Below are 14,566 nucleotides of genomic sequence, written 5' to 3' on the forward strand. Positions count from 1 at the left end.
CTTCCCTGCAGCGCTGGTATTACAGGTTTTTACAAACCCGGCGTTAACAGGCAAGAAGTGAGCGTAGAGCAAAATTGAGCTCCACACTGCACTCCAATACCAGCGCTGTTTAAGTCAGCGGTGAGCTGGTTTTACGTGCTCATGCACGATTTCCCCATAGACATCAATGAGGAGAGCCAGCTGAGAAAAAGTCTAACACCTGCCAAAAAGCAGCGTAAAGCTCAGTAACGCAGCCCCATTGATTCCTATGGGGAAACACATTTTATGTTTACATCTAACACCCTAACATGAACCCCGAATCTAAACACCCCTAATTTTACACTTATTAACCCCTAATCTGCCTCCCCGACATCGCCAACACCTAGATTATACTTATTAACCCCTAATCTGCTGCCCCAACATCGCCGACACCTACATTATTTTTATTAACCCCTAATCTCCCGCCCCAATGTCGCCGCCACCTACCTACATTTATTAACCCCTAATCTGCTGCCCCCAACGTCACCGCACTATATCAAATTTATTAACCCCTAAACCTAAGTCTAACCCTAACACCCCCTAACTTAAATAAATCTAAATACAAATTCCTATCATTAACTAAATTATTCCTATTTAAAACTAAATACTTACCTATCAAATTAACCCTAAACTAGCTACAATATAACTAATAGTTACATTGTATCTAGCTTAGGGTTTATTTTTATTTCACAGGCAAGTTTGTATTTATTTTAACTAGGTAGAATAGTTACTAAATAGTTATTAACTATTTAATAACTACCTAGCTAAAATAAATACAAATTTACCTGTAAAATAAAACCTAACCTAAGTTACACTAACACCTAACACTACACTACAATTAAATAACTTACATAAATTAAATACAATTAAATAAATTAAATACAATGAGCTAAATTACAAAAAACAAACAAACACTAAATTACATAAAATAAAAAAAACAAATGACAAGATATTTAAACTAATTGCACCTAATCTAAGAGCCCTATCAAAATTAAAAAAGCCCCCCCAAAAAAAAAAAAAAAAAACCTAGACTAAACTAAACTATCAATAGCCCTTAAAAGGGCCTTTTGCAGGGCATTGCCACGAATAAATCGGCTCTTTTACCTGTAAAAAAAAATACAAACAACCCCCCCAACAGTAAAACCTACCACCCACACAACCAACCCCCCAAATAAAAGCCTAACTAAAAAAAACCTAAGCTCCCCATTGCCCTGAAAAGGGCATTTGGATGGGCATTGCCCTTAAAAGGGCATTTAGCTCTATTGCTGCTCAAAGCCCTAACCTAAAAAATAAACCCACCCAATACACCCTTAAAAAATCCTAACACTAACCCCCGAAGAGTCACTTACCGGGAGAAGTCTTCATCCAAGCGGCAAGATGTCCTCAAAGAAGCCGGCAGAAGTGGGAGGGAGGTTTGTACTGTTGGTGGGGGGGGGGGTTGTATTTTTTTTTTTTTAAGGGCTATTGATAGTTTAGTTTAGGCTAGGGGTTTTTTATTTGGGGGGGGGGGCTTTTTTTATTTTGATAGGGCTCTTAGATTATGTGTAATTAGTTTAAATATCTTGTAATTTGTTTTTTATTTTCTGTAATTTAGTGTTGTTTTTTTGTGGAAATTTAGCTAATTTTATTTAATTTATTTAATTGTATTTAATGTAGGGAATTTATTTAATTGTAGTGTAGTGTTAGGTGTTATTGTAACTTAGGTTAGGTTTTATTTTACAGGTCAATTTGTATTTATTTTAGCTAGGTAGTTATTAAATAGTTAATAACTATAAAGTAACTATTCTACCTAGTTAAAATAAATACAAACTTGCCTATAAAATAAAAATAAACCCTAAGCTAGCCACAATGTAACTATTAGTTATATTGTAGCTAGCTTAGAGTTTATTTTATAGGTAAGTATTTAGTTTTAAATAGGAATAATTTAGGTAATGATAGTAATTTGTATTTAGATTTATTTAAATTATATTTAAGTTAGGGGGTGTTAAGGTTAGGGTTAGACTAAGGTTTAAAGGGTTAATAAATTTAGAATAGTGGTGGCGACGTTGGGGACGGCAGATTAGGGGTTAATAAATATAAAGTAGGTGGCGGCGATGTCCGGAGCGGAAGATTAGTGGTTAATAAGTATAATGTAGGTGGCGGTGATGTTGGGGGCAGCAGATTAGGGGTTAATAATATTTAACTAGTGTTTGCAAGGCAGGAGTGCGGCGGTTTAGGGGTTAATATGTTTGTTTATTATAGTGGCGGTGATGTCTAGAGCGGCAGATTAGGGGTTAAACATTTTATTATAGTGTTTGCGATGTGAGAGGGCCTAATAGGTAGTTTATGGGTGTTAGTGTACTTTTTAGCACTTTAGTTATGAGTTTTATGCTACAGCTTTGTAGCGTAAAACTCATAACTACTGACTTTAAAATGCGTTAGGAATCTTGTCGGTAGAGGCTGTACCGCTCACTTTTTGGCCTCCCAGGACAAACTCGTAATACCAGCGCTATGGAAGTCCCATAGGCAAAAGGCTTTACAAAATTTACGTAAGTAGGTTTGCGGTAAGGCCAAAAAAGTGTGCGGTACACCTATACCTGCAAGACTCGTAATAGTAGCGGGCGTAAAAAGCAGCGTTAGGACCTGTTAACGCTGCTTTTTCACCTTACCGCAAAACTCGTAATCTAGGTGCTAGTTTCCTTTAAAAATATAGTACAAGCATGGCAGGATTATTATAAGGAAATTAATATTAATCTTTTTTGCATGGAATTCTTAACGATTACAGGGATCCCCTAATTTAGCCCAGGACAAGCCTATACTATTTTTAGACAATGGAAAAATAAAGGTCTAACGCAGATAAACAACACTTAACGCCAGATCTATTAATATAAAAAAAGGAATTAACTGTAATATTATGTTGATGTACAATGTGTAATGCTCATTTGTTATGTAAATTGTACCTTTTTGATATTTAGAGGCAATTATCCTCTTTCTTTATTCTGTTTATTGTACATCACTTATTGAAATATGAATAAAAACTTATTTTAAAAAACGTTTCCTATGAAGTATTTATTTTCCTTTTTATATATTTTAAATTCTTTTTTTATGAAAATTAACTTTTCACATTATGTTTATCCCTTATCCCTCACCCTATGAGGCTAGAGTACAACTCATGTATGCTGTAGTTTTTCTGATCCTACTACATGCTACGCAGGAGGGCAACAAACTTATTTTAAAAACATAGACCTCCCTAAGATTACTGAAGAGCAAGCCACACGGTTTATATGCCAACAAGTAAATTTAAATAAGGAAAATAATCTTAACTCTCTAGCCTATGATGGGGCATTGAAAAACAGGCCAGGCAGAAATACTCAAAATAAGTATCAAGAGGTTTATTTCTGGACTGTTATAAAATTTCAAATTGTGGTAACAAAATTAATTTTAAATGCTTTTACAATTTTATGCAGGTCTTTTGCAAAGAGATATGTAGAATAAAATAAATTAAATAAAAATGTACAAACCAAACTGTAAATATACTACCTTTACACGTATTCTTCACATATCTTGTCAAAAAACAGAAAAAATGCAATAGTATTATTGATGGATTAAAGGGACATAAACCTTTTTTTTTCTTTCATAAATTCAGAAAGGATATGTGATTTTAAACATCTTTCCAGTTTACTTCTGTTACCCAATTTGTTTTTTTCTCTTGGTATCCTTTGCTGAGAGCGATACCTAGGTAGACTCAGAAGCTGATGATTGGTGGCTGCACGTATATGCTTCAAGTTATTGGCGCATCCAGTAATTCAACTAGCTCCCATTAGTGCATTGCTGCTTCTTCAACAAAAGATACTAAAGAATGAAGCAATTTAGATATTAGAAGTAAATTGGAAAGTTATTTAAAATTGTATTCTCTATTTAAAATCATGAAAGAAAAATTTTGGGTTTCATGTCCCTTTAAGTGCAATAAATCAATTCAGAGGAACTCAAATCCAGTAAAGATTATTGTAGCTGTGGCAAAAGAGATGGCACGAGTAAGTATTCTGGTAGCATGTTGGGTGATTAAAGTGGCATCACAAAAAAATGTGTAGAATGTGCATGCTACTGTAACCTTTGGAATAGTATAGTCACCAGAGTCTTGCTATTCATTACCTTTATTTTGTGTCCTGCTGGACAGTACTGCTCGTCATTACTTGCAGTTTGTGCCCTGCTGGCCATTACCTGCTCACAGTGTCCTGCTGGTCATTACCTGCATGCTGTGTCCAGGCAGCTGTTACCTGCTCACAGTGTCCTGCTGGTCATTACCTACATTCTGTGTCTTGCTGGCCATTACCAACAGTCTGTGTCCTGCTGGCCATTACTTGCTCAGTGTCCTGCTGGCCATTACCTGCTCACAGTGTCCTGCTGGCCATTACCAACAGTCTGTGTCCTGCTGGCCATTACTTGTTCAGTGTCCTGCTGGATATTACCGGCTCACAGTGTCCTGCTGGCCATTACCTGCATGCTGTGTCCAGGCAGCTGTTACCTGCTCACAGTGTCCTGCTGGTCATTACCTACATTCTGTGTCTTGCTGGCCATTACCTGCTCACAGTGTCCTGCTGGCCATTACCAACAGTCTGTGTCCTGCTGGCCATTACTTGCTCAGTGTCCTGCTGGCCATTACCAACAGTCTGTGTCCTGCTGGCCATTACTTGTTCAGTGTCCTGCTGGATATTACCGGCTCACAGTGTCCTGCTGGCCATTACCTGCATGCTGTGTCCAGGCAGCTGTTACCTGCTCACAGTGTCCTGCTGGTCATTACCAACAGTCTGTGTCCTGCTGGCCATTACTTGCTCAGTGTCCTGCTGGCCATTACCAACAGTCTGTGTCCTGCTGGCCATTACTTGTTCAGTGTCCTGCTGGATATTACCGGCTCACAGTGTCCTGCTGGCCATTACCGGCTCACAGTGTCCTGCTGGCCATTACCGGCTCACAGTGTCCTGCTGGCCATTACCGGCTCACAGTGTCCTGCTGGCCATTACCTGCTCACAGTGTCCTGCTGGCCATTACCTACAGTCAGTGTCCTGCTGGCCATTACCTACAGTCAGTGTCCTGCTGGCCATTACCTACAGTCAGTGTCCTGCTGGCCATTACCTACAGTCTGTGTCCTGCTGGCCATTACCTACAGTCTGTGTCTTGCTGGCCATTACCTACAGTCTGTGTCCTGCTGGCCATTACCTACAGTCTGTGTCCTGCTGGCCATTACCTACAGTCTGTGTCCTGCTGGCCATTACCTACAGTCTGTGTCCTGCTGGCCATTACCTACAGTCTGTGTCCTGCTGGCCATTACCTACAGTCTGTGTCCTGCTGACCATTACCTACAGTCTGTGTCTTGCTGGCCATTACCTACAGTCTGTGTCTTGCTGGCCATTACTTGTTCAGTGTCCTGCTGGATATTACCTGCTCACAGTGTCCTGCTGGCCATTACCTGCTCACAGTGTCCTGCTGGCCATTACCTACAGTCTGTGTCCTGCTGGCCATTACCTACAGTCTGTGTCTTGCTGGCCATTACTTGTTCAGTGTCCTGCTGGATATTACCGGCTCACAGTGTCCTGCTGGCCATTACCTGCTCACAGTGTCCTGCTGGCCATTACCTACAGTCAGTGTCCTGCTGGCCATTACCTACAGTCTGTGTCCTGCTGGCCATTACCTACAGTCTGTGTCCTGCTGGCCATTACCTACAGTCTGTGTCCTGCTGGCCATTACCTACAGTCTGTGTCCTGCTGGCCATTACCTACAGTCTGTGTCCTGCTGGCCATTACCTACAGTCTGTGTCCTGCTGGCCATTACCTACAGTCTGTGTTCTGCTGGCCATTACCTACAGTCTGTGTTCTGCTGGCCATTACCTACAGTCTGTGTCTTGCTGGCCATTACTTGTTCAGTGTCCTGCTGGATATTACCTGCTCACAGTGTCCTGCTGGCCATTAACTACAGTCTGTGTCTTGCTGGCCATTACTTGTTCAGTGTCCTGCTGGATATTACCTGCTCACAGTGTCCTGCTGCTCATTACCTACATTCTGTATCCTGCTGGCCATTACTTGTTCAGTGTCCTGCTGGACATTACCTGCTCACAGTGTCCTGCTGGTCATTAACTGCATGCTGTTTCCAGACAGCTGTTACCTGCTCACAGTGTCCTGCTGGTCACTACCTACATTCTGTGTCCTGCTGGCCATTACTTGCTCAGTGTCCTGCTGACCATTAACTGCTCATAGTGTTCTACTTGCTATGATGAATATTGTGCCCTACTGGACATTATCAGATCACAGTGCCCTGCTAGTCATTACTTGCTTACAGTTTCCTGCTGGTCATTACTTGGTTACAGTGCCCTGCTAGTCATTACTTGCTTACAGTGTCCTGCTGGTCATTACTTGCTTACAGTGCCCTGTTGGTCATTACTTGCTTACAGTGCCCTGTTGGTCATTACTTGCTTACAGTGTCCTGCTAGTCATTACTTGCTTACAGTGTCCTGCTGGTCATTACTTGCTTACAGTGTCCTGCTAGTCATTACTTGCTTACAGTGTCCTGCTGGTCATTACTTGCTTACAGTGTCCTGCTAGTCATTACTTGCTTACAGTGTCCTGCTGGTCATTACTTGCTTACAGTGTCCTGCTGGTCATTACTTGCTTACAGTGTCCTGCTGGTCATTACTTGCTTACAGTGTCCTGCTGGTCATTACTTGCTTACAGTGTCCTGCTGGCCATTACTTGCTTACAGTGCCCTGCTAGTCATTACTTGCTTACAGTGCCCTGCTAGTCATTACTTGCTTACAGTGCCCTGTTGGTCACTACTTGCTCTGTGTTCAATTGGCTATGATGAATATTGTGCCCTGCTGGACATTATCAAATCACTGTGCCCTGCTGGTCATTACCTACATTCTGTGTCCTGCTGGTCATTACCTACATTCTGTGTCCTGCTGGTCATTACCTACATTCTGTGTCCTTCTGGTCATTACCTACATTCTGTGTCCTGCTGGTCATTACCTGCTTACAGTGTCCTGGTGGTCATTACTTGCTCTGTGTTCAATTGGCTATGATGAATATTGTGCCACGCTGGACATTCAATGAAGCAGGAAGACCAATGGCACTACTTATTGAGATAAATGAACAAACGTTCCAATATGTGTTATTACTCAATGGTAACTATTTCTTAGAGGTCGGTGCTTGTACTTACAAGAATTTTAGAACAAATCAGTAGAGAACTGAAGAGCAGAGTACAAATATAGCACTCACAACGTTTGATTAATATGTGGATTTATGTCGAGCAAAAAGTGAAGAAAAATAAAACGTAACTTTTATTAAATGTTACTTAATATGTAATTTTTTATTAAGTAACATTTAATAAAAGTTAAGTTTTATTTTCTTCACTTTGTGCTTGACATAAATCCACATATAAATCCACATATTTTTACTCTGCTCTTCAGTTCTCTACTGATTTGTTCTAAAAAAGTCCTACTGGACATTATCAGATCACTGTGCCCTGCTGGTTATCACCTACATTCTGTGTCCTGCTGGTCATTACTTGCTCTGCTCACAGTGTCCTGCTGGTCATTACTTGCTCTGCTCACAGTGTCCTGCTGGTCATTACTTACTCACAGTGTCCTGCTGGTCATTACTTACTCACAGTGTCCTGCTGGTCATTACTTACTCACAGTGTCCTGCTGGTCATTATTTGCTTACAGTGTTCCGCTGGCTATCATGAATATTGTGTCCTGCTGGCTACACTTCAACCTCAAGTATCTTTTGCCACTGCCTCTGCCCTTTCCCTGACTTAGACCAGCCTACGACTGCTATCTTGCTTTACTTATGTGCTATTCTTGGGTATAATTGTGGTAGCTTAGTTTTGACATGGCAGCCAATTCCTTTGCTACTTGTTAAGGATCTCCACAAACCTCAACAGGGTTAAATTACTAGATCAGTAAATATCAAACATCGCTTGGACAGATGAAATCAGTTATATATTTATATTGATAATATTGATCCCCTTTTAATCAAGAGATTATATTTCATGTAAAAAGGAAATTCTTGATCCAAACACAAGACAAGGACACTTCAAGGGAGGTAATGCTGTGTGCAATTGTGAAGCATGTATTATGTCAAGGAAATAGAGAAATGGCATTTGACAAAGGCAAGCCAGAAGAGACATACAAAATAATTTAGACAAACTCTTAGCTTGATGGAAGCAATGGACAGTGCAGACAGATGGATCACAGTAAGGTTCTCAGCAAAAATCAATAGCTAGTTATGGAACAAACTTGATAAATGAAAAGTACTGACATTCAGGTAACCAGGGTAATGATTAGAGAAAGCATCAATGCTCTAGTTTTGCAACAAGAAGATTTCAGTACAATATTTAACTATTGTTACAATGTTCTGTTATGTCTAAAATAGAATAACCCTCCATATTATTTTATTAATATTGAACAAAATGTTGTGTCCAAAGCAGTTAAATATGATCATGTTATTCAATACATTTTCCTTACATTTCGCTATCAATAAAAAAGCTTTACCTGGGCAAAAGTCATTCCAATACAGGACCGGGGGCCAAGAGAAAAGGGGAAATAGGTAAAGTATGGCCTGTTGAAGAAAAAAAAAATATATATACAAAAGGGCCACAAACTCTTTAATTTACCCACCAATATGATCATCAGGTCCAAAGAGTTTTGCTGGACTGTATCAAAGATTCTACTGCTTGGAGAGAAATTTTAGTGCAGACGTCACAGGGGTTGAACCCACTTAATGATTAAAGAAAAAGGGCGGAACTCTCCAACACTGCAATATCTCTCTCATTTCTGTATCTGAAGAAGAGACAAGCCCAGAGCAATATAGCATTGCATGATATGAGAGTTTTTGTTACACTTGCACTTTGTATTTTATATTACTTTACACTTTAGATTGGATTCTTTTAGTATTATTACATTCAAGCTTTGCACTTTCTATTTTATATTTTAGTACATTTAAATCTAGCAGTGATATTAAACATTCTGATTATGTTTTAAAAGTGTCTGTGTTATTTTAACAAATTAGGATCATACTTTGTATGATTCTGTGAATCTTTTACAACTTCTATTGCTCTTGGTATTTTCTATATTGCAAAATAAAACACAACTTCAGAAAGTGGGAGGGACAAGGGAGTTCCCTGAGCTGAACCGGGAAATACCCAGGGTATGCCTGAAGCTCTCTCACAGATCTTAAGAAATGCTGTAAGCATTTTAAACAAGCTAGTCTCACTAAATTATCTTGCTAGCTGTATGCAGGTGACGTTTGCTCAAAATTCACAATACACTTATTTTAACTGACAGAAAAGTAATATATACTAAAAGAACTAAACAAACTAGTTAAACTGTAGTGAAAACATTTCAGTTTAATTTGCATTAACTGCAACTGAGCCTTTATATCAGTCCCAGAAGTTCTCCTGTTAACCTCTCTGTCCGCTGTTAAATTTTGTATCCCAGAGAGCCTCACTACTTTCTAACGCCTAGATTTAGAGTTTTGCGGCCAAAGGGGTGCGTTAGCTACGCATGCTTTTTTCTGGCCGCACCTTTTAAATACCGCTGGTATTTAGAGTTCACAGAAGGGCTGCGTTAGGCTCCAAAAAAGGAGCGTAGAGCATAATTTACCGCAACTTCAACTCTCGATACCAGCGGTGCTTACGGACGCGGCCAGCTTCAAAAACGTGCTCGTGCACGATTCCCCCATAGGAAACAATGGGGCAGTTTGAGCTGAAAAAAACCTAACACCTGCAAAAAAGCAGCGTTCAGCTCCTAACGCGGCCCCATTGTTTCCTATGGGGAAACACTTCCTATGTCTGCACCTAACACCCTAACATGTACCCCGAGTCTAAACACCCCTAACCTTACACTTATTAACCCCTAATCTGCCGCCCCCGCTATCGCTGACCCCTGCATATTTTTTTTAACCCCTAATCTGCCGCTCCGTACACCGCCGCCACCTATATTATACCTATGTACCCCTAATCTGCTGCCCCTAACACCGCCGACCCCTATATTATATTTATTAACCCCTAATCTGCCCCCCACAACGTCGCCTCCAGCTACCTACAATAATTAACCCCTAATCTGCCGACCGCATCTCACCGCTACTATAATAAAGTTATTAACCCCTAATCCGCCTCACTCCCGCCTCAATAACCCTATAATAAATAGTATTAACCCCTAATCTGCCCTCCCTAACATCGCCGACACCTCACTTCAATTATTAACCCCTAATCTGCCGACCGAATCTCGCCGCTACTGTAATAAATGGATTGACCCCTAAAGCTAAGTCTAACCCTAACACTAACACCCCCCTAAGTTAAATATAATTTAAATCTAACGAAATAAATTAACTCTTATTAACTAAAGTATTCCTATTTAAAGCTAAATACTTACCTGTAAAATAAACCATAAGATAGCTACAATATAAATTATAATTATATTGTAGCTATTTTAGGATTTATATTTATTTTACAGGTAACTTTGTATTTATTTTAACCAGGTACAATAGCTATTAAATAGTTAAGAACTATTTAATAGCTAAAATAGTTAAAATAATTACAAAATTACCTGTAAAATAAATCCTAACCTAAGTTACAATTAAACCTAACACTACACTATCAATAAATTAATTAAATAAAATACCTACAATTATCTACAATTAAACCTAACACTACACTATCAATAAATTAATTAAATACAATATCTACAAATAAATACAATGAAATAAACTAAAGTACAAAAAATAAAAAAGAACTAAGTTACAAAAAATAAAAAAATATTTACAAACATTAGAAAAATATTACAACAATTTTAAACTAATTACACCTACTCTAAGCCCCCTAATAAAATAACAAAGCCCCCAAAAATAAAAAAATGCCCTACCCTATTCTAAATTAAAAAAGTTCAAAGCTCTTTTACCTTACCAGCCCTGAACAGGGCCCTTTGCGGGGCATGCCCCAAAGAATTCAGCTCTTTTGCCTGTAAAAAAAAACACATACAATACCCCCCCCCCAACATTACAACCCACCACCCACATACCCCTAATCTAACCCAAACCCCCTTAAATAAACCTAACACTAAGCCCCTGATGATCTTCCTACCTTATCTTTACCATGCCAGGTTCACCGATCCGTCCTCGGAAGTCTTGATCCAAGCCTCGGAAGTGTTGATCCAAGCCCAAGCGGGGGGCTGAAGAGTGACGTCCATCCTCGGGCTGAAGTCTGGATCCAAGCGGCGGCTGAAGAAATCCATCATCGGGCTGAAGTCGGAAGTCCATCATCGGGATGAAGTCTTCTATCAAGCAGCATCTTCAATCTTCTTTCTTCCGGAGCGGAGCGGAGCCATCTTCTTCCCAGCCGACGCAGATCCATCCTCTTCTAACGACGCCTACTAGCCGAATGACGGTTCCTTTAAATGACGTCATCCAAGATGGCGTCCGTCGAATTCCGATTGGCTGATAGGATTCTATCAGCCAATCGGAATTAAGGTAGGAAAATTCTGATTGGCTGATGGAATCAGCCAATCAGATTGAGCTCGCATTCTATTGGCTGATCGGAACAGCCAATAGAATGCAAGCTCAATCTGATTGGCTGATCAGATCAGCCAATCGGATTGAACTTGAATCTGATTGGCTGATTCCATCAGCCAATCAGAATTTTCCTACCTTAATTCCGATTGGCTGATAGAATCCTATCAGCCAATCGGAATTTGACGGACGCCATCTTGGATGACGTCCCTTAAAGGAACCGTCATTCGGCTAGTAGGCGTCGTTAGAAGAGGATGGATCCGCGTCGGCTGGGAAGAAGATGGCTCCGCTCCGCTCCGGAAGAAAGAAGATTGAAGATGCTGCTTGATAGAAGACTTCATCCCGATGATGGACTTCCGACTTCAGCCCGATGATGGATTTCTTCAGCCGCCGCTTGGATCCAGACTTCAGCCCGAGGATGGACGTCACTCTTCAGCCCCCCGCTTGGGCTTGGATCAACACTTCCGAGGACGGATCGGTGAACCTGGCATGGTGAAGATAAGGTAGGAAGATCTTCAGGGGGTTAGTGTTAGGTTTATTTAAGGGGGGTTTGGGTTAGATTAGGAGTATGTGGGTGGTGGGTTGTAATGTTGGGGGGGGGTATTGTATGTTTTTTTTTTTACAGGCAAAAGAGCTGAATTCTTTGGGGCATGCCCCGCAAAGGGCCCTGTTCAGGGCTGGTAAGGTAAAAGAGCTTTGAACTTTTTAAATTTAGAATAGGGTAGGGCATTTTTTTATTTTGGGGGTCTTAGAGTAGGTGTAATTAGTTTAAAATTGTTGTAATATTTTTCTAATGTTTGTAAATATTTTTTATTTTTTGTAACCTAGTTCTTTTTTATTTTTTGTACTTTAGTTAGTTTATTTAATTGTAGTTATTTGTAGATATTGTATTTAATTAATTTATTGATAGTGTAGTGTTAGGTTTAATTGTAGATAATTGTAGGTATTGTATTTCATTTATTTATTGATAGTGTAGTGTTAGGTTTAATTGTAGATAATTGTAGGCATTGTATTTCATTTATTTATTGATAGTGTAGTGTTAGGTTTAATTGTAACTTAGGTTAGGATTTATTTTACAGGTAATTTTGTTATTATTTTAACTATTTTAGCTATTAAATAGTTATTAACTATTTAATAGCTATTGTACCTGGTTAAAATAATTACAAAGTTGCCTGTAAAATAAATATTAATCCTAAAATAGCTACAATATAATTATAATTTATATTGTAGCTATATTAGGGTTTATTTTACAGGTAAGTATTTAGATTTAAATAGGATTAATTTATTTAATAAGAGTTAATTTATTTCGTTAGATTTAAATTATATTTAATTTAGGGGGGTGTAAGTGTTAGGGTTAGACTTAGCTTTAGGGGTTAATACATTTATTATAGTAGCGGTGCGCTCCGGTCGGCAGATTAGGGGTTAATAATTGAAGTTAGGTGTCGGCGATGTTAGGGAGGGCAGATTAGGGGTTAATACTATTTATTATAGGGTTATTGAGGCGGGAGTGAGGCGGATTAGGGGTTAATACATTTATTATAGTAGCGGTGAGATGCGGTCGGCAGATTAGGGGTTAATTATTGTAGGTAGCTGGCGGCGACGTTGTGGGGGGCAGATTAGGGGTTAATAAATATAATATAGGGGTCGGCGGTGTTAGGGGCAGCAGATTAGGGGTACATAGGGATAATGTAGGTGGCGGCGGTGTACGGAGCGGCAGATTAGGGGTTAATAATAATATGCAGGGGTCAGCGATAGCGGGGGCGGCAGATTAGGGGTTAATAAGTGTAAAGTTAGGGGTGTTTAGACTCGGGGTACATGTTAGGGTGTTAGGTGCAGACGTAGGAAGTGTTTCCCCATAGGAAACAATGGGGCCGCGTTAGGAGCTGAACGCTGCTTTTTTGCAGGTGTTAGGTTTTTTTTCAGCTCAAACTGTCCCATTGTTTCCTATGGGGGAATCGTGCATGAGCACGTTTTTTAAACTGGCCGCGTCCGTAAGCACCGCTGGTATCGAGAGTTGAAGTGGCGGTAAATTATGCTCTACGCTCCTTTTTTGGAGCCTAACGCAGCCCTTCTGTAAACTCTAAATACCAGCGGTATTTAAAAGGTGCGGCCAGAAAAAAGCATGCGTAGCTAACGCACCCCTTTGGCCGCAAAACTCTAAATCTAGGCGTTAGACTTCCAAGTTCTGCCCCTTTTCTTATAGCATTCAGTGAGTTCAGCCACTGTGAAGTCTGCACAATAATTTCCCTCCAAACTACAGAATCTTTGCCTATTGTGCCCATAGAAAGTTATGAAGCTTTCTGATACACTAAAGCTGTCAGTTTTAAAGTTTATTTTAAATAAAAGCACAAATTGCAATGTAATTTGTAAAAGATACACATAAACTGTGAAAGCATAATGAGAATTTGTAAAATCACAATCCTAAATACACTTCTGTATATAAGATAAAACACAAAATAGAAAGTTCAACGTTTGAATGTAAGAAAACTTAAAGGGACAGTCTACACCAAAATGTTTATTGTTTAAAAAGATAGATAAGCCCTTTACTATCCATTTCCCAGTTTTGCATAACCAACACTGTTATATTAATAAACTTTTTACCTCTGTGATTACCTTGTATCTAAGCCTCTGCAGACTGCCCATTTATTTCAGTTCTTTTGACAGACATGCATTTTAGCAAATCAGTGCTGAATCATAAATAACTCCATGGGAGTGAGCACCATGTTATCTATATGGCACACATGAACTAGCACTGCAAAACTGAAAAAAAACTGTTAAAATGCACTGAGATAAGAGGCAGCCTTCAATGGCTTATACATTAGCATATGAGCCTACCTATGTTTAGCTTTCAACAAAGAATACCAAAAGAACAAAGCAAATTTGATGATAAAAGTAAATTGTTTATAATTGCATGCCCTATCTGAATCATGCAAGTTTAATTTTGACTTGACTGTCCCTTAAATCTGAAGTGTAAAAGTAATAAAAAATATAAAGCACAAAATGTAAATGCA

At 39.4% G+C, this 14,566-nt stretch overlaps 1 protein-coding gene across 1 annotated transcript in view; it reads right to left on the bottom strand.

The window, feature by feature from the left end:
* The window catches only part of LOC128644854 (cholesterol 24-hydroxylase), a 104,301-nt gene that overhangs the window by 13,056 nt on the left and 76,679 nt on the right, over nucleotides 1–14,566 (bottom strand). The window contains exon 14 of the mRNA XM_053697473.1: nucleotides 8,543–8,609. Coding sequence (XP_053553448.1) covers nucleotides 8,543–8,609 — 67 coding nt within the window. The remainder of the gene's footprint in view (nucleotides 1–8,542; nucleotides 8,610–14,566) is intronic.

Source organism: Bombina bombina, chromosome 1, assembly GCF_027579735.1.
Source record: "Bombina bombina isolate aBomBom1 chromosome 1, aBomBom1.pri, whole genome shotgun sequence".
Lineage (NCBI taxonomy): Eukaryota > Metazoa > Chordata > Amphibia > Anura > Bombinatoridae > Bombina > Bombina bombina.